Below are 20723 nucleotides of genomic sequence, written 5' to 3'. Positions count from 1 at the left end.
ATTATTATTATAATAAAATGATACTTGATCAGACTATTTATAGAAATCTGTTTTAATAGAGAAATGAAAAGGACCCCCTCTTTGTGTTATGACATTTCAGTGTTAACATTCATTATGCAAAAGAACAGTGAAATCTGCCAAATAGCAAAGATCATATGATCATAGTTGTGGAATTAAATCAATTTCGACTACAATTTACAAAGACAAAACAATATTTGCTTAGTGAAAAAGAAGGCGTGGAGATTTGGAAGACTTTCTTACTTCACTGTAACGCTAATCCTAATCTGTTGTTAGTATCTTGATAACTGATGTTTTGACAGTTTGTAATGGGCAATTAATAATAATAATAATTATTATTATTATTATTATTATTATTATTATTATTATTATTTATTAGATTTGTATGCCGCCCCTCTCCGAAGACTCGGGGCGGCTCACAACAATAATAAAAAACAATATTATAGTGAAACAAATCTAATATTAAAAAAGAAGCATATAAAACCCTATCATATTTAAAAACCAAACAACACATACATACCAAACATAAAATATAAAAAGCCTGGGGGAAAGGTGTCTCAACTCCCCCATGCCTGGCGGTATAGGTGGGTCTTGAGTAATTTACGAAAGACAAGGAGGGTGGGGGCAGTTGTAATGTCCGGGGGGAGTTGATTCCAGAGGACCGGGGCCGCCACAGAGAAGACTCTTCCCCTGGGGCCCGCCAAACGATATTGTTTAGTCGACGGGACCCAGAGAAGGCCAACTCTGTGGGACCTTACATTACATTATAGCAGTGGTCCCCAACCTTTTGGGGGGTCCATGGAGAGCGGTTTTTGTGTGGACTGGAGGGGGCATGGTTTCACTATTGTTGCCTGCATCCTGAGGATGGGACTTTGCTTCCTTTTATGGTCCAGTTTCTGGTATGTCACAGCCCAGTGCTAGTCCAAAGACCAAGGGTTGGGAACCCCTGCATTATAGGGTATGGGATATTTTTAATTGTAATCAGGCAGTCAGCCTGGCGATTTCCAGTACCCAGCAGTCCCAAACAGCAAAGAGAATGTCAAGAATTACAAGTTTAGAAACAAGATTATATATCCTTTTCTAGGCCTGGCTTATATATCACACTAAGTATTTACCGTAATATAGTATTCTATACAATCTTAGCAATTGTAATTACCGTAATTAACCATTATGTACGACTTAGGATGTTGGTTGAATCCAGCCAAGTTGAAAGAACAGTACTTTTCAAATCTGATAGATAACATACACTGTAGATAGCCTCAAATTGACAATATAATAATGTTATTATTCTCCTGATTGATGCTGATACTTCCAAATTAATATCTTAGCTGAGACTATGTAATAGATTTGAATAATGTATCTGTTATAGCTGATATAATAATGGTCCACATTAGACAGTCTTCAAAAGTGAATCAATTTTCCTATGCGGAGAAACCAAACCTCAGGACCAGTACTGTAAAAAAAAAAAAAATCCGGAGCAGATTATATTACAGGTAATCTCAATATTATAGACTATGGAACTGGAAACAAAGACCCCACATCTTTAAGAATGTAAATATCAATAGATGCACTGCAGATATTAAACCAATGAAGGACTAACCTCTGGCAGCAAAAGCTCTTGAAGAGAGTTGAAACTTTGTAAAATTATATAGCTAAATCAAGATTTACCAGTAATTTTTAACCTGCATTTGAGCAGATAATTTTTTTTCTATTTAATTGTCTTAATTCATTTGGTGTCTTTTTTCCTTTCTCTTTGCTTCTCCTTTTGCTGCTGGAGATACAGTATATTGTTAACTCCATTAGATTGTTACTGTTTTGCTGAGTATGATAGGGCTTAGCTTGTTCTGTGGATACTCCGGGCTCTTTCACCTGCTTGTCAGTGTTCATGTGTTGCTTGAGCCTTGTTCATCAATGCTATGTGCCCACCTTTCACAGTTGTTTCAGTGTCTATTTCTGGCTCAATGAGAGTGCTGTGGTTACCAGAGCAGCTGCACTCTAGGTATCTTTCAGTTCTTTTGTAGGGCTGTAGACATCTTTCTTGCCAACTTCTACAAGGAACAAGGGAGAAAAAACAATTTTCTTATTTTGTAGCATTACTCATTGCAGCTTTTTCTTGGATACACGTTCATGTTGACAGAGGTGGAGTTGGCAACCAATCACTATTTTTCTCTGAACTATAGAGGTAAAGCTGAAGGAAGGGTATCTTTTGAAAAGAAAGAGAAAGTTTCTTCACCCTACATTTTCATTGCATTTAAGTGGACCCTTATCATTTTTTTTCTGTTCTATTTTGGTGTTTCGTGTTTATTTGGTGTTTGACATGTTCTACCTTTCCTTCAGGAGCTGAAGGGATGGTGCAGATGGTTCTCCCCACCAGAGCAATCCTGGGAAGTACAGTAATACCTCGTCTTATGAACCTAATTGGTTCCAGGGGGAGGTTCATAAAACGAAAAGTTCGTAAGACGAAACTGTTTTAAAAGGTGACAGCCGGGCGGCAGGGCTTCCCAGTGGCCTCCCGAACACCGAACCCGAAGTTCGGCAAAAGTTCGGGTTTGGGAGGCCGCTGGGAAGCCCTCCGGGAGTTTCAAAAAGCGACAGCCGGGCGGCGGGGCTCTTTGGCGGCGGCGGCGGCGGGTTCGTAAGAAGAAAAAAGTTTGTAAGAAAAGGCAAAATTTTTCTGAGCCCCGGGTTCGTATCTCGGGTTGTTCGTAAGACGAGGGGTTCGTATCATGAGGTACCACTATATTGGACCTGGAGAGGCCCAATATTACCGAGTGAGTTTCTGTGGTTGAGTGAAACCTCAGATTCTCACTTTATGCAACAAAACGGAAGTCCCCAGGGTTTTTTGGCTGGAAGCTATCCCAGTTTAAATAGATTTAAAACTAAGTGAATGCCATCAAATAAGCTGTTTATTTCAATGTAGCAAGCTGAATTTATCTACTAAGCAAACTCTTTTACATTTCTGGAAAATTCCCAGGGACACAGTGCTCTTGCTGTAAACAAAAATAAGCATCCCACCATGTTTTAGAAATCATAACGTGGGGTCAAGACTCCCACAGCGTGGAGCATATCATGTGGGCAGTAGCAGTTAACTCCAGGCAACAAATACTCTTTTCTCACAGGAACGTGGCCTAGGAAAGAGATCTGGAGACTGAATTTGTTCTGAAGGGAGTAGACTGTCATTTTGAAAATGTGATAGTAAACTGATACTTTTTCTCCCCACATTCCTGTAGTTGTTGATTAATTGAAGATACAGGAGACATGGTAAACACAGAGTTTTCTACCATTGTATCTCCTTTATCACAATAATCCTGGCCTCACATTTTTTACAGAATTTTTTTAAAAGTTATTTATTTAGCATATGTGTTGGTTATGACCTATAAAGCCCTTCATGGCACCGGACCAGATTATCTCAGGGACTGCCTTCTGCTGCACGAATCCCAGCAACTAAACAATGTCGTTTGGCGGGACCCAGGGGAAGAGCCTTCTCTGTGGCGGCCCCGGCCCTCTGGAACCAACTCCCCCCAGAGATTAGAATTGCCCCCACCCTCCTTGCCTTTCGTAAGCTGCTTAAAACCCACCTCTGCCGCCAGGCATTGGGGAATTGAGATATTCTTTCCCCCTAGGCCTTTACAATTTTATGTATGGTATGCCTATATGTATGTTTGGTTTTTATAATAATGGGTTTTTAACTGTTTTTAGTATTGAATTATTATTATATGCTGTTTTATTATTGCTGTTAGCCGCCCCGAGTCTCTGGAGAGGGGCGGCATACAAATCCAATAAATAAATAAAATAAATAAAATATGGTATATAGTGCCAGGGAAATCTCCACATGCTAGACACAGAATGCAGTTTGAACAGCCTAAATTGCGATTTTATTCCGTTGTGTGCTTGCATGCCTATCTTTGATGCACCACAGGGGGCAAAGTACTGTATACCACCTGAGTAGCAGTATTGAGGTTGCTCGCTCTTCTGGGCTTCTCCACCGGTCTTGCCTTACCTCAATTCATGCTGCAATGCCTCATGTCTGATGAGATCCAGCACCAGCTTTTGAGCTTTTGCTCTTCAAACACATGAGTGCAACTAGATTTTTCCCACCAAAATGGTAACTCGTTTATCTACTCACAATATTGCATGCTTTTGTACTTTTGGGCAGGAGTTAGGGATTGAGTGATGGGAGCTCACTCTATCTCTGCAACCTAGGCTTGAACTGACAGAGTGCAGACCATTTCTGGCTGGCAATTTCACCACGTTAAGCCACTGTGCTACCGCATCCCTTTTTAAAGAATAACTGAGTTACCATTCCAAGAGACCGCCTTCTGCCGCACGAATCCCAGCGGCCGGTTAGGTCCCACAGAGTTGGTCTTCTCCGGGTCCCGTCGACTAAACAATGTCATCTGGCGGGACCCAGGGGAAGAGCCTTCTCTGTGGCGGCTCCGACCCTCTGGACTGCCCCCATCCTCCTTGCCTTTCGTAAACTCCTTAAAGCCCACCTCTGTCGTCAGGCTTGGGGGAACTGAGACATCCCCCCCCTTGCCTATGTAATTTTGTGCATGATATGACTGTGTGTATGTATTCTATCTATTGGGGTATTTTTTTCTTTTTAGACTTTGTAATGTAAAAATGTTATTTTAGTTTTTAATTATTAGATTTGTTACCATGTATTGTTTTTATCACAGTTGTGAGCCGCCCCGAGTCTACGGAGAGGGGTGGCATACAAATCTAATAAATAAAAATAATAATAATAAATAAATAAATAAGAGGTAATTAACACACTGCAATTAACTACAATTTTGAGGGGGACAAGCTGAACTTAGTGATTAGTTGCCATATTTGCAAAACATGTTCAGCCAAGCCTTGTTTTCTTCCTACGTAGCAGAATGAAGATAGTTAAATAGTCAAATCATTTCTTAATATGAGATGTAACAGGAGAGCCTGTTTATTAATATGATATGAGATATAACAGGAAAATCTATATAACCTCCTTGGACTCCCAAACATTTGTAGCTTATTACTGATGAATTCTGTGTGCCATTCCTTTTTCCCCACACCAGCTGTGATTTTTATAATAAACTAAAAATTATTGGTCATTTGATCCTGGAAAATAAAAGGTATGGGAATTTTATTTGTTTTTTCTTTGTTGCTTTAAATAAAGACAGATAAACCTTTCTCTGTTTAAACTCTTGTCTGAGGAAACATTTATTTTTAAAGTGGTTTCATGAAGACATGGTTAAAAAGTAAGTTTAATTCATTTGCTCAGTTATATTTATTAATCATATTGTATCCTATCGGCATCAAAATTTACTTTCAGCAAGTCACATAAATACTGTGAAAAACAAATCCTATATACAAATTTTAAAAATACAAACAGAATAAAAGATAGAAAAACAATTCAAGTTGGGAAGATTATTTTAGTGCAAACTATTGAACTGTCAACCCTGGAGGCCATCTTTTTCTTTGGATCTTCAGAGCTGCCACACTTAGTGCTGTGAGAAAGTGGGGGGGTGGGGTGATTGCATGGAGTTGGTAGGGTTATTTAGCAGTAACAACATTCTTTTCTCTGAGAGTCAAGGGCTACCTTTGAAAAGTGTTCGGAAACTTCAGATCGTGCAGAATGCAACTACGAGAGCAATCATGGGCTTCCCTAGGTATGCCCATGTTACACCAACACTCCGCAGTCTGCATTGGTTGCCGATCAGTTTCCGGTCACAATTCAAACTGTTGGTTATGACCTATAAAGCCCTTCATAGCATCGGACCAGAATATCTCCAGGACCGCCTTCTGCCGCATGAATCCCAGCAACCAGTTAGGTCCCACAGAGTTGGCCTTCTCCGGGTCCCGTCGACTAAACAATGTCGTCTGGCGGGACCCAGGGGAAGAGCCTTCTCTGTGGTGGCCCCAACCCTCTGGAACCAGCTCCCCCCAGAGATTAGGATTGCCCCCACCCTCCTTGCCTTTCGCAAACTCCTTAAAACCCACCTCTGCCGTCAGGCATGGGGGGACTGAGACATCTCCCCCTGGCCTATATAATTCATGAATGGTATGTTTGTGTGTGTGTCTTGTTTTTTTAAATAAGGGTTTTTTAGAGACCTTTTAATATTAGATTTGTGATACATTGTTTTTTGTTATTGTTGTGACCCGCCTGAGTCTGCGGAGAGGGGCAGCATACAAATCAATCAATCAAATAAACAAACAAACAAACAAATAAATAAATAAATTCAGCCAGCACCTGGAGAGTCATGGCTGAGAAGCATCTCCAGTTGGGATAGTGGATTGATTGGATCGTGTGATGGACATGTGGGTGCAGGGGAAGGGACTTTGACTTTCCTTTGGGTGGGGAAAACCCGAATTTTCTGATTCAGGTTTTCCCAGATGTGCCAATATGACATCTCTGATAAAATGGACCTTTGAGAAATTGGCTGCCTCAGAGTCTTAGTTGGGTGTGTGACTTGGAATCCTGACATTAACACCTAAATTGCCAAAATATTTTTTATGGATTTTGAATGGGGAAAACAATAGATTTGGGAAGTATTCTAGGATCCCTTGAAGAAAAGGTTTCTTAAATGCTCAATCAAGAAGACAGCTGGTGTAAAATTAAATAAGCCAATCTTTTACTGTTATCTATCATTGAATGAATAGTGGAATGTTAGTAAAGATTAGGATTACTCATTCTTTCGTTCTGCTTCATAAAATGGTCAGTTTTAGAATAAATGTTATCACATAAATGATTTAGAAATATTTGATCTGTAGAATCTTTTGTCTGAAATTTGATTTTACAAAAAAAATGGGAAGGCATGTATAATAAATATGGCAAACTACAAAGATAAATTGGCTCACATAAAATAATTTTCCAAATTAAACAGGCTCTGATAAAACATTTTATTGTCATTTTCTCTTTTCTTGAACAAGTTTGTTTAAATTAGCCTGAAAACTACTGAAATAGTTTTCTGAAAGATGATGTAAAAAGGAATGAGCAATAACTCCCTAAAGTTCCATGCATATGCACTATTTATAGGCAAAATAAGTTAGTACCTGTAGTTGTTTGAAATGCTTGTATCTGGTCTTCTAAAGGAGATATGCTGCGTATTAAATCTCCTTGTCTCTTTTGATATACGTATTCCCAAATTCCAAGACATTCTCTTTGTATTAAACCTTTCTTACTGGTTAATGTAGACCTCCCCATTTAGCATCTGCCTCATTTAGGGATTATTTGTAAATGGTAATAAACAGTACTTTGGCAGACTTAGAAAAAAAAGAGTATTTAGAACCAAATTTTATGTTGCCTGGAAACAAAAGTCACCATTATGAAGCTTATTAAGTATGGTCAGTTTCAAGTAGCAGCAGAAGTTTGCTAAAGGGTTCTAATCAACTAATATCAATAGACTTGAGCTTTTTTAACTGCACTTATCATGTTTTAGGGGAGCACTGTGCTACTTTTAAAAACGTTCAGGAAGGAAATAGCTTGTTAAATAATTTCTTCACCCTCAGAGGGAGGAAAAAAATATAGAATTATTTATTGGCCAAGAATGATTGGACACACAAGGAAATAAAGTTCACTTTATTTCAATGAGATGGCAGCAACCAGTGAATTTATAGCCCATGCCTCTCTCATATACTCACAGCAACCATTTTGCTTAACAGCAAAATGATTAGAATGGAATATGGCTGCTAAATGAGAAGGTGGGTAAGGGCTGTCCCTGCTAGTTGTAACCAGTGAAGGGCTACCAAAATTTTTATTACCACACTATGCTTATGCAGGATGCTCTGCATTTTCTTTCAACATCTTTCAGTCCAAATTCGGTGCTCTGGGGTGGAGCTCTGTTTTTGCTACCCCACTGCGTTCCCCCCCCCTGTCCAGGCAGTAGCCCACCCCTGGTTGTAACTAAAAAGAAAGACTAGATATGAGAAGGAAAAGGTCTCAAGGGTCCAAGCTCTGGATCAACACCAGTAGGAAAAATGCCACACACTTGAATGCAAACGGGGGTTATTCAACCGGAGTCTGGCACACAATGAGTCCAGTCCTCGGAGAGGGACGGCATAGAAATCCAATTAATAAATTCAGCAGCAAAACTGTAAAGTCTGAAGCAAGTCTGTTAGGTGCAAAGTCAGTGCTGGTAGCATCCGCCTCCCAGTGCCTTTAAATAGGCGAGCTATGTCTCTGCTCTGCGCGGGCCTCACCCTGGTGGTTGTCATGCGCCAAAACTCCGACCCGGCTGATTGTTGGGCTGGAACCGCTGCTCGGTGCATTCCTTGCTTGGCCATGCCTCTGCGCCTCACAAGTGAGCTGTAGTGCAGTTGCCGCTGCTGAGGCCACTGAGAACCCCCCGTGTAACTAGTGCAGGCACTGAGTCATCACATTATCACCTTCAGTTACCTACCCAGGATGATTTCTGTGAAACCGTGCAAGCAACCTGTCTCCATGTACATCTCTCTTTGCTACCCAAGAGGCTTCCGGGCGTGGTGGTGTAGCCTTTCCAGGGAGCCAAGTACTATACCCTGACCTGATGCAGCCAGGAATCCAGCACCTCATCAATTTTGTATAGGTCTCCCCCCACCTCTTGGATCAGGTAGTACATGTGCGGGTGCCCGGATATGGGCTTCGCTTAGCAGCTTCAGCAAACTGCTGTGAAAGATAGGGTGAACCTTGCCCAGCAATTGGGATAACTTTAGCTCCACCATTACTGGGTTGATTATCTGCATAATGGGGAATGGACACAGATACTTTGGGCCCAGCTTCCAGCAGGGGACCTTCAGTTTCAAATATTTGGTTGACAGAAACACTCTCACCTGAAAAGGCTTTTGTGAATCCCATTTTTTATCTGCCTGCACCTTCTGGGTCTCTGCAGCTTTCCACAGGGCCTCTTTTACCACTCTCCACACCCCTGGCAGGGTGTTTACCCATTCCTTTGGACTGGTCAGAGTAATATCTCTCTTGGGTACTCAGGTATTGGAATAAAGTGTCATCCATGTACCACGCGGAAGGGAGTATATCCAGTGCTGCTTTGGACTGCAAATGGTAGAAGACCCACTCAGTTGGACTGTTGGTATGTAACATAGCATCTCAGCAGAGTTCCATTATGGCATTGGCCCCTTCCTGTGGGGCCCTGCCCTAATTAGTGAAAGAAAACACGGGGTTTCAATAGCCACTCTGGAGTTTCAGAGCCCTTTCTTGAATGTGTTCCACTTATGCTTAGGCATCCGAAATGGTCTGGTAGATCTGCCAGTGAGTGGCTGCGAGACATCAGCCGGGAACTTCCACCTTCGGAACGGGTGATAACTGTCTTCCCTAGAGGTCTCCCTTCAGGATTATCTGCCCAACCTGCCCCCATCTGGACCCAAATTTTCTTGGCCAGACACTGCTTCATTCCTCCTACCGCTCTGAGGAGAGAGAGATCCTCCTGGGGGAAAAGCTCAATAGCCTGTTGCTTTCGTCTAGCTCTCCCCGTAATTTCCAAATTGGCTGGTTCCTCCAAGGGAGGATGGTTGAGAACTCCAAGGCCTCCTGCAATGGGTTTTTCAGTTAACCCCTTCTTCTTCATTTCTCCTGAGCTTTCCCACTGTCTGTTGTCGGAAACTGGATAGGGACCAGGACTCCAATCAGGAAAAAGAAAAAAATACAGTGGTACCTCATGATACAAACCCCTCGTCATATGAACAATCCGAGATACGAACCCGGGGTTCGGAAATTTTATGCCTCTTCTTCCAAACTTTTTCCATCTTACGAACCCGCCGCCCGAACGCCGAACCTGGAAGTTCGGCGAAAGTTCAGGTTCGGGTGGCCGCCGAGAAGCCCCGCCGCCCGACTGTCACTTTTTGAAACAGCCGGGGGGCTTCTCGGCTTCCTCCCGAACCTGAACGCCAAACCCAAACTTTTGCCGAACTTCCGGGTTCAGCGTTCGGAAGGCCGCCGAGAAGCCCTGCCGCCTGGCTGTCGCCTTTTGAAACAGCCAGGGGGCTTCTCGGCATTCTCCCGAACGGCAAACCCGGAAGTTCGACAAAAGTTTGGGGTCGGCATTCGGGTTCAGGAGGACGCTGAGAAGCCCCGCCGAGTGGCTGTTAGCTTTTCAAAAGAGCCACGGAGATGTCGGGCCGATCGGGAGGCTGGAAAGGAGGTGGGGAATCCCAATAGGGAATTCCATGGGCGGAGCTTTGACGTCACAAAGACGTCCTTCCTGGCCGGCCAAGAATTATGAAGAGCACCCAGGTAAACAGGTGGCACTGGTTTTCTTTGACACCCAAAAAGCATTTGATAATGTCAATTGTAAATTATAAAATTAGAGTTAGAAAAAATGAAATTTGGCCCTGGATTTACAAATTTGATTAATTCCATGTATTCAAATCAGACTGCTACAATTATCATTAATGGAGAGCAGACAGGCAAATTTAGAATTGAAAAAGGAGGAGCTGCCACTGCCTTTGCAAAGGCAGGCCATATGTGCCGGCAAAGGTTGATCCAAAATGGGGTAGGGGGGTTCATTTGCAGTGGATGCATGCATGCGCAGTGTGGGGCACTTGCATGGTGCAGGGTGCATATGTGGTGTGGAGTATGTGCATGCATGGACAATGAACCAGGGTTTGTGGGGTGTGCCCATACCACAGCATAGTTCCCTCTAAGCTGAGCAGTAAACAATCGCTCACTTAAAAATCATCATCAACTCAGAGTTTTCCAAACCTGCCCAGAAGCCAAGAGGGAAGGAGGGAGAGAGGAAGAGAGGAAGAGAGAGAAACAGATAGAAAAAAGAGAGGAAGGAAAAGAAAAAGAAAAAGAATGGGAGTAAGGAAGAGAGAAAGAAAATCAAAATCTAGTTTGAAACTAGCTCAACTATTTAAGTGGCATTTTGATGTTGATAGAGTTGCCCTATTATGAGCTCACTGTTATAGACACACAGTACAGTATTTTATTTTGAAATTCTCTGAGGCAAAACAGGGTGGGTTGTTTGTTTGTTTGTTTGTTTATTTGTTTATTTATTTATGTGCCGCCCAGTCTTGAAGGGACTGCCGCTCAGACACTATACTTTTCCGCCCACCCCCCAAAAAAAGTTAGAGGGAACACTGTACCACAGGGCTGTGCATTGCATTTTTGGTGCTGGTACGCCGGAGTGCTGGTGCACGCTTGTACTTTTGGCACAAGGCAACAAAAAGATTTGCCATCACTGTTCTAGAATATATAAAAGTATTTCAAATCTTTACTGGAAATGTGAATTTTTAAAGACATTTTATCATGGATATGGTAAAATGTCATATCCATGATAAAATGTCTAAAACGTTTGGATACAAATAAATACATCAATTCAGAAGATTTTTAAAGAGAAACGCACAATTGAAACCAGAGATTTTACCTTTGGAATTAGTGAACAGAAGCATGGGACTTGGGTTTATATGTGGCAACTGTAGAAGATTACTATATGCACAAGATATGAAAAGTTCTAAACTTTCAACAACAGTGGAGAGGTGGGTGAAGATGATGTAACTTAAAAGAGATGACAAAATTGACTTCCCTGATTAGAGAAAAGACAATGTCTTCATTTGTGATTGACTAGAAACCCCTTTTAGGGTGTGTTTTTTTGCATGAAACAGAAAAAATGCAGATGACTTGTAATTTTGATTATTTAAAAAATTGTGTAATAGGGAAAAAAAATGAACATTTTTATGGCAAGGTGAGAGCCAAATTATTATATTTGCTGCAAGGGAAATCAGAGCTTTCTATTTTTTAAAATCTTTGGCACTTTTGTCTTTTTCTCTTTTTCCCTGTTTCCTTTCCTTTGTTTTAGTTTATCTTAACTTTTTTGTTCTTTTATTTTTTATTAAAAAGAGAATACATTAGTTTAAATCCACAGTAGCTAAATACGAAATTAAACTGCCATGTTACAGGGGCATGTTAAAATAGTTAATGGGAGATCTTCATGCCTTCCTCAAAGGAATGTTGAGGATACGCTTTGTATGTCCATCAGATGACTATGTTAAACTTTTATCAGTTTCAAACTAAACCACTTACACCAAGAGCTAAAATTGAAAAACAATATATCCCACCCTGTGATTAAAATGTATTCTGTATTTTCAGACTTGAGAGTTGTGAGACTTCTAGACTAGTATATGACAGGCAAGAACAGCTGCTGGTTTAAGAGAAGCACAAAAATATTGCTGCACCTCTGCTTTAAAGGTCCAGCAGAGTTAAATTTAGATCACTTTCTTTCATATCTACAGCCTTGGAATATGATGCATTCTGTTGCTAAAGCAAACACTATTATTATATTGGTATAAAATGGAGAACTAGAAACTTATTTAGTATTTTTTTTTAAATAATTTGTATCACTCCTGGTGAAAATAGTGATTGGTTGTTTTTATTTATTCAGCAGTGTATTGTGAAAAACAGGCCTTGCTGAATCTGTCTGAACTTACGACTTGAGCATTGAACATTAAATATTGAATCTAGTTCACAAATAACCTTGTCATACTCCTATCTTATATTCCAAGCACCTGGGTCTCTTTTCTTTCTAGTCTGCTTTCTAATTTTTTTTAAAAAGGGAATACCGGCACTCATTTATGTCAGTACAAACCCGTTTCTTTGGTCAAGTGCAGCAGAGTAAGAGAGGGTTGCAACATGGGGAAGGATTAGATTAATCTTTCATACATTTTCTTTTCCCTTCCCCAGTTTGTTCTTCCACAGCAAGTGAGCTCACTAGGGCAAAAACCTGTGAGCATGTTGATGTTTCCCCAGGTCATTTTACGTGTGGAGTGTGGAAGTGAAAGAACTGTATTTATATCATTTTAAAAGCGATGCCTGGTTTTTTCAGTAATCTGTTGTTTCTAATATGTACAACACATACTCCTCATACGTTTTAAGAGACAAATTTAAAAGGCTTGTTTTAAAAAACAAACGAAAGCATCGCTATTTATTATTTCTGTGTTGATTTCAGTCTTTTATTGAAAATTAAATAAATGAAAATGATTATTAGGTAGAAAATTCCCAGTACAAATATTACGCAGGGGTGTGTGTGTGTGTATAAATCAATCTCCCTCTCCTTGAGGAATTTGTTTAGAATGCTGTTGACATTCTTGTGAATTTCTGTTGGCATCATCAATCGGGTTAATATATAAAGAATATAATACATATATATGCCAAGAGGTTTAGCAAGCTCCTAAAATTCTGCAAAAAATTAACAGAGCCTTATTTGGATTTTTTCTTCTTCTAAAGCTGTATTTCACTTTCTTCCTTCTCGGTCATTGAACTTAAGAGGCATTTTTTCTATGGCATTTCTTTTTTGCCAAAAGATACATTTCAACTAGCAAGTAGCTTTTGAAATTGGTCTAAAAGCTTCAGGCTGTCTATTCCAGGTTGGATATGATTTAAGACATACCTCTTTATCAGCTAACTTGAGCGTGGCCACATCAAGACTGTCAGTGAAGCCCAGAAATTGCCTTTCTACTTTGCTGCCTCAGGACCTAAATGTCATAGTAGAATGCATTGTTGTTTTTAATATTTCTGGTTTTCGTCTAACTTTTTCCAGGTGTTCTAGAACAGTGTTTCCCAACCCTGGCAACTTGAAGATATCTGGACTTCAACTCCCAGAATTCCCCAGCCAGCATTTGCTGGCTGGGGAATTCTGGGAGTTGAAGTCCAAATACTGTATCTTCAAGTTGCCACGGTTGGGAAACACTGTTCTAGAGAATAGAGATATATTTTCATGACATATTGGCCCCTGAAAAAAAGCTTCAGGTTGTTTGAATACTATTTTTTAAAAAATAATGCGATATAAAAGTAATTTTGAGTAGTCATTACTTAATCCAAATGGTTCTCATTTCCTAAGTGCTGTGTATTTTTTTTCTAGTCAGTAGGCTTCTTTGAATTGTCAGCAGCTGTCTAAAGAGTGTTGTTTTTTCCCCCCTGGGCAGTTCTGCTAGTGATGTCACTTCCCCCTTGGCAAACAGACCGCAGCTCTACTGTTTCTGAAATTGGTCTCTGGGAGGGGAAAGAGAGCATGAGAGTGTCCTGGGACCCTGTTTATTTAACATTCCCAGCTAAGGAAGCCCTACTTGAAAAAAGATTACGCATGTAGTCTTTCCATATCAGATGAAGAAATGAGTATGCCGTCTTCAAAATTTCTTTGTTTACACTCATTGCTTGGATTATGAGTTTGCAAAATGCCTTTCCTTTTGGGCCTGCGACAGGTAACTTGTTTTTAGATTCTTATTTTTACTGCTTAGGGCGGAGAATAGGATGTTTTGCTGGTTTTTAAAGCGACCAGGCTTCCTTGTCAATTGAGTTACTGATTGTCAAAATTCACTCGGATCATATTTCTATGGTCTATTTGAGGGGGGGGTGGTATTAATGTCACAACGCTGAACAATCCTAAAGATTGAACAGACCTTTTAAAAAAATCAGAGTCAGGATAAAAATGTGTTCTCCCTTTCAAATATTTCTAAATCTCTTCTAAATTTCAGTTGTGTGTCTTTTCTTTGCTGTCACAATTTTGCTGTAAATAAATAAAAAATTACTGTCAGAGTTAATGTGTACTTTGTAAATATTTCTGAAGTTTCTCTTTTTGAAATACAGTACCAAATTAATTGGTTCCTAACTGGCATCCAAAACTGCCTGCTTGCTCTTTTAGATCTAGAATTTAGTAGAGTAAATGACAGCTTAGGAATCAACCTGTCCTTTAATTAAAATATTGCTCATCTAACCTGTATTTATTTCATCTAACATGTATTTATTTTGTTTTTTAAAAATCAAGCTGTTTGGTGTGACGAGCTTCAAATGTTTTGTTATCTAAAATACACACTACCAGCAAATTATTTGATAAAAATGAAATAGATTTAATTTATACATGCCTAGTTTTTAAAACACAAATAAAGTAAGAATTATCTATTCTTTTGTAACGATTTCCTGAAGAATGGAGTTTCATGTTTTTAAATTGTTTATACCATTTTAAATAAAGATAAGATTATAGAAATTTTAATATGGTAATAACCGACCATTTTGTATTATATATTATGTCTTATATCAGCAAATTAGGTCTCTAGAACATATAAGTTTTGTTAGAAGACTTATAAACCACTTGATATTGAATTTGTATCTATGGGAGACAAACTCTATGACCTCTGAATACTTTCATGTCAGATTCACCTCCTAAAGGAAATTTGGATAGCTTTTGATTATATTTCTGTGTTCTGTTCAGTATGTTACTTGTAAAAGAGAATATCTGAAACAAGTTTACTTGCCTATTTTTGGTGTCTTTGTGATTAGCTAATACTTTCACCTGCTTTTTGTTCAATTAATCTCATAGCTTTTTATCTGAAAAACATCTAAATTTTCTGCATGTCCCAACAGATCTGTACCTATCCCCCAACCCCCATTAGTTCTCTGCTATCTACCCATCCATCTTTCTTTTTTTCCTAATCAGATAGTTATATTTCTTGTTCAATTCTTTTTCATTGTTTATTTTATTATTTTATTACTTTCTGTTCACACTCATTTCTTTTCTTTTTTTTATTGTTGCTAGCCATCTAGAGTAGCCCCCTGGCGAGATAGGTAGCAAGTACATTTAATAAATAACAATTAAATATATGAACACAACAATTGTTTTAGAAGCCAAACATTGGGTATGAACTCTGGGATAAGTCTGCCAACTTGGCCAACTCATAAAATACATCACCCTTGTTCCAAATTTCAAGACTCAATTTTCACCACTACCCATCTTACAACAGCCCAAACTTTTTATTTATTTAAAAATGTAATATCTACTTTTTTGTTTGTTTGTTGGATTTATATGCTGCCCCTCTCCGGAATTGTGTTAATTTAATTTCTTAACACAAGAACGCTATTGATATAATTGAATGCAAATGATCCTAGCATTCTTTCTTTCTTTTACAATTTCAGTCTATTCTTGTGCTTTATAGCAGAATTGAAATCAGCAATTATATAGTTAAAATTTAGTAAACTTGCTAAATTAATGTTTTGCTGAAATATGTGAAATGTTCTCCTTTTCTAAAATGGGGAAACTGAGTAGACCAATAGGTTACATTTTAGTAATGTTTCATTAGCTAATATTTAATATGTAACAGTAAAGCTTTTACCGGTATTTCTCATCTAAATGACTTTTATGCACAAATTCCTTTGATTAAGAGTAGCAGGCATTTTTTATCAGTTTATCACCACTGCCCACATCTCAGAGGCAGCAAGAGGCAAGGGAGTGATAGCAGTGATTTAACTAATGGGATTTGTTTATGTCATTTGGTATCATAAACCAGCCTAGCTGTAGCTAATTAGTGATTAAAATTTGAGGGGGGAAAGTAAAAATATTTCCAGCTAAAAATGGTCAATTTTCTGTAGAACTTGAATACTTTACTGAGAAGCCCAGAGGGTTACAGAAAAGGGCTTATGGGGGATGCATGGATTACCCATTTCTGAACTAAGGTTCAGCAGAAATCTGATCCTTCTTTTAAAAAGGAAAGTACATTTGATTGTGAAAGTTTTTTGCCTTATTTTTTAACTGTACTCTTAAAGCTAATTATAGCCTTTTAAACAACATAAAACATGGTACAGGTTCACGATGTTCTTATTGTACAAGGATTTCTACAGAAAATATCTCACATATCAATCAACATCCATAAACCATAATGTATGACATCTGTAATTAGTAGGTTGGGAGCAGCTTCTTTTCTTTTTGAGCACTGTAGAGATAAATTTGACTTATGTTATATTAAGAGTTCACCACATCTCTTAACAAATCATAATGTAGACAAGTTATAAAAGCTTAAAATCTAATCAATTTTTTTTAAAAGCACATACCATAGTCAGACATGAGTATGAAATTGTCATTAAAAGAAACTGTTCAGCAAAATTGACTTTAGAAGAATTTTGTTTTTTGTTTACATTTCTGTAAAGTTACGGTTTGGGGTGGGTGGGAATACTACAGTTTACATATATGTATGTATGTATGTATGTATGTATGTATGTATGTATGTATGTGTACACTAAGAGCATCACACTTGGCCACTAAATAATTCTATTCTATTCTCCAAGCTTTGGAAGTGGGAAAATGGAAATTGCTTCCCCAATTTTCTGAGTAATCTCATTAATCATTATATCTGTTATTAGAGGTTTACACATTCACTGTGATTAAAAATGTAAAGTGGATTAAATCAGATAAATTAACTTTTTGGCTAGCCAGTGTAAGGAATTAAATAGTGATTTTTAAGCCAATAGCCCATCTTTTTAGGACGCTATCCTGATAAACCAATGAATGATTATGTTAACGTGAAATTCGTTTTCTATGAATATAAAACTATGAATATAAAATTTTATGAGATTATTAATTTTAAATTGTAACTAGATGGGTGGGCATTGGATTTGGTATTATGTACTGTACTGTTTTTTATTATTGTTGTGAGCCGCCCCGAGTTTGCGGAGAGGGGCGGCATATAAATCCAATAAACCTAAACCTAAACCTAAAAATTAAGTATGACAGTGTAGATTGTTTATGTTTATGGATGCACCAGCATATGTTCAATAAAAAATGTTTATAATCATCGTACTCTTGGACATGTAATTTAGAAGTGAGTACATTAACTGATATGGTTTGCGATGTCTTGTGGTTGCTTAATCATTGTACATATGCTCTTCCTTCATTCCGATTGTTAATAACTAAATTTGGGGATATAAGATTAACTAAAATTATTGTGTAATGCTGGAAAGTGAAAGGTACACTTGACTTGCAACAATAAATAGTTGAAATGTTTGTCAACATTTGTACTCATCATTTTTGATGATTTTCAAACAATGTGATCATTTTAGAGTTGTTTATTTTATAAAATAATTCCAGAACTCGTTTATTTTCCTTTATTATTTGCCATAGAACTTTGAGGTTGTTAATTAAAATAACAGGATTATGCATATGAGTGTATATCTTTTAAATCATAATCATTTTAAATAACCATATAATAGTGATTTAAGAATTTAGAAAATGTAGAATAAATTAGTTTTTCAGATAAAGGCACTATCAACTTCTGCCAGCAATTTTGATTAGCAATGAAGGTTATCTAAAATGTGGATTTACAGCTATATTCAGATTCACATCTCCATTCTCTAGCATTTCATGATTTTTTCTGGGTATCTGAAAGTATAGTATTTGAGGTACAATGTGATAAATAAACCCCCCCCCTTTTAACTTTTCTTTACTGTCCCTTCTGTCTAAAAATGAAATAGAACCTTAAAAAGAGCATTTCTTTTGATCCTTGTAAGTTATTATTTAAACTGAGAGGACGTCTTCTATATTAATATTCTGATACCGTTTAAGCCCGTTTAAAATAGAGTAGCTCTTTCACCAGTTTGCCTTTTGGTAAATGGCTATTTCATCACTCCTTTTATGTCAGCCCCGCTATTTATTTTGTCAGAACATTACAGTCATACCTTGGCACTCCGTTTCAAAAGTCATCGAATTTGGTATATGATGCATCTTGAAGGAGAAATCTTATCCTAGCATTTGTCTTGTAGTTAATGCACAAGAAAGAACTTGCTGACATTGGCTGCCTCATGACTCAGTATTTCTTTCGGCTGAAATAGTGGGTCACTTAGTTTTCTTAGTACTCGCTGATTTAGTATTCATCACGTCTTCTGCAACAAATTATTGAAGACTACGGAGATACCCCTGGAAAGCAAATTCCCAAACTTCCAAAAATGAATATTGACCAAAAGAATTATCTTTCTTTACTATATCATATAGCATTTAGGAGTAACATTTTAGGCTTATATACCACTCATTGTGCTTTACAGCCCTCTCTGGGCAGTTTGCAATGTAGAAGCATTGGCATATTGCCCTCATTTTACCGACCTCAGGAGACTGGAAAGCTGAGTCAACCTTGAGCTGTGCCTGGATTGAACTTGTGGACAGAATTAGCCTGCAGTACTGCATTCTAACCACTATACCGAGTCTACGGAGAGGGGCGGCATACAAATCCAATAAATAAAATAAATAAATAAATAAATAATTTAAATAAATAAATTAAATTAAATTAAATTAAATAAATAAAATAAAATAAAAATATATATATTTGATTTGACACAAAAATATGTAACCCTTCCATGGTGCAGAGCTGAAGGGATTGGATACTGTAGCCTAGAGGATAATTCTCTGCCTTACAAGGCAAAGGTTGCAGGTTCAAGTCCCAGTGGGTATGGCTAACTGATGAGGCCAAAATAAGGGCGAAATAGATCTATCCTAGTCTCCCTTAATTTTCAAATTCAGCAAAAAAAGTGACATATATATAGATATATGTATGTATGTGTGTATATATGTGTGTGTGTGTGTATATATATATTGTACTCAAATACTATAATCTACTAAAACAAATATATGTATGTATATATATATATATATATATATGTATATATATATATATATATACACACACACACACACACACACACACACACACACACACCACCAGGACTCATCTATGATAATATCAAAAATAAACTTTTTTATATGAAGCTTGATTACTTGTTCATCTAGCCCAGAATTATTTGTTCTGATTGACAGTGGCTCTTTAGAATTTCAGACAGGCTGTGTAGAACTTTTCCTGTTTCATCTTTCAACTGGAGACACAATAGCTAAGCATGAAATCTTCACCAAGTGAAGTTTGTTCCACCACAGAGTTACAATCCTTTTGTCAGAGTTCTCTGACAAATATTGTTTTAAATTTTCAAGTAGCGCGTTGAACACATTGAACATTTAAAATGGAAAAAACAGCTCAAAAGAACCCTTAAAAGATATATGCTTCAAATATGTATGCTGGTTCCATGAGGGAGCATCTTAAATGGGGGGAAACGGCCTTAAGAAAAATAATCCATATCTAGAAAACATATTTTAAAATAAATATTTTTGTTACATTTTAAACTTTTTTTATGAGAACTTTTAAATTTATACATAATAAATTTAATAAAGTAAATTGCAAACAAAAGTATACACTTCCTTATTTTCTAACTAAAATATTATGATAGGCTGTGATTCCTTTTATTTTATTTATTGGATTTGTATGCTTTGTTATACATGAAAAATGTAATCGCCCTTCAATTTTGGGGAAGCACTAGTTTTTAAAAGGTTGAGCACGGTAACGTGTTACTACCAATTAAAAGCTCTGTGTCTCTACCTCCTCACCATTAGTACCAGCTTGTTTTGAAAATTGCTTTGTCATTATACTGTTGGCAGATATTCAAGTTTTGACTGGACAGTACATAATGTGTCTGCCTTGTTTACTGCCCAAAACACCCATCTTCCTGAATCATTTCAAATGAATGTACTTGCAGTTGGAATTTCATGTACCACATTCTTAGCTGCACTACCTTAACATAAATCAAGAGAGGGTTGCTATAGTTCAGGGGTGCTGCCCTGGAAACAGCGAAGAACCTGCCCATGGGACCTCTGCCACCAAAAACAGAGCTCAGGGGGGCTACATGAGCACTCCCAAGCTCTGTTTTTGCTGGCAGAGGATTAGAAGAGGCTGTCCCAGCTGAAAACAGCTCAGGAGCCCGGTTTTATTATTTATTTATTTATTTATTTATTTATTTATTTATTTATTTATTTATTTATTTATTCGATTTTTATGCCGCCCTTCTCCTTAGACTCAGGGCGGCTTACAACATGTTAGCAATAGCACTTTTTTAACAGAGCTAGGCTATTGCCCCCACAATCTGGGTCCTCATTTTA

At 38.0% G+C, this 20723-nt stretch overlaps 1 protein-coding gene across 2 annotated transcripts in view; it reads left to right on the top strand.

Moving 5' to 3' along the window:
- WBP1L (WW domain binding protein 1 like) overlaps positions 1-20723 on the top strand; it is a 60922-nt gene that overhangs the window by 10658 nt on the left and 29541 nt on the right. The window contains exon 1 of one of the 2 annotated variants that reach the window (XM_070752824.1): positions 13972-14187. The exons of the other annotated variant lie outside the window; for it this stretch is intronic. Within the exon in view, the coding sequence (XP_070608925.1) occupies positions 14161-14187 (27 nt within the window). The 5' untranslated portion in view covers positions 13972-14160. Of the gene's footprint in view, positions 1-13971; positions 14188-20723 lie in introns of those variants that run through there. 2 annotated transcript variants of the gene reach the window in all.

The sequence above is a fragment of the Erythrolamprus reginae genome, chromosome 5 (assembly GCF_031021105.1).
Source record: "Erythrolamprus reginae isolate rEryReg1 chromosome 5, rEryReg1.hap1, whole genome shotgun sequence".
Lineage (NCBI taxonomy): Eukaryota > Metazoa > Chordata > Lepidosauria > Squamata > Dipsadidae > Erythrolamprus > Erythrolamprus reginae.
The sequence above is the reverse complement of the archived record's forward strand: the minus strand, read 5'-3'. Positions and strand labels throughout refer to the sequence as shown.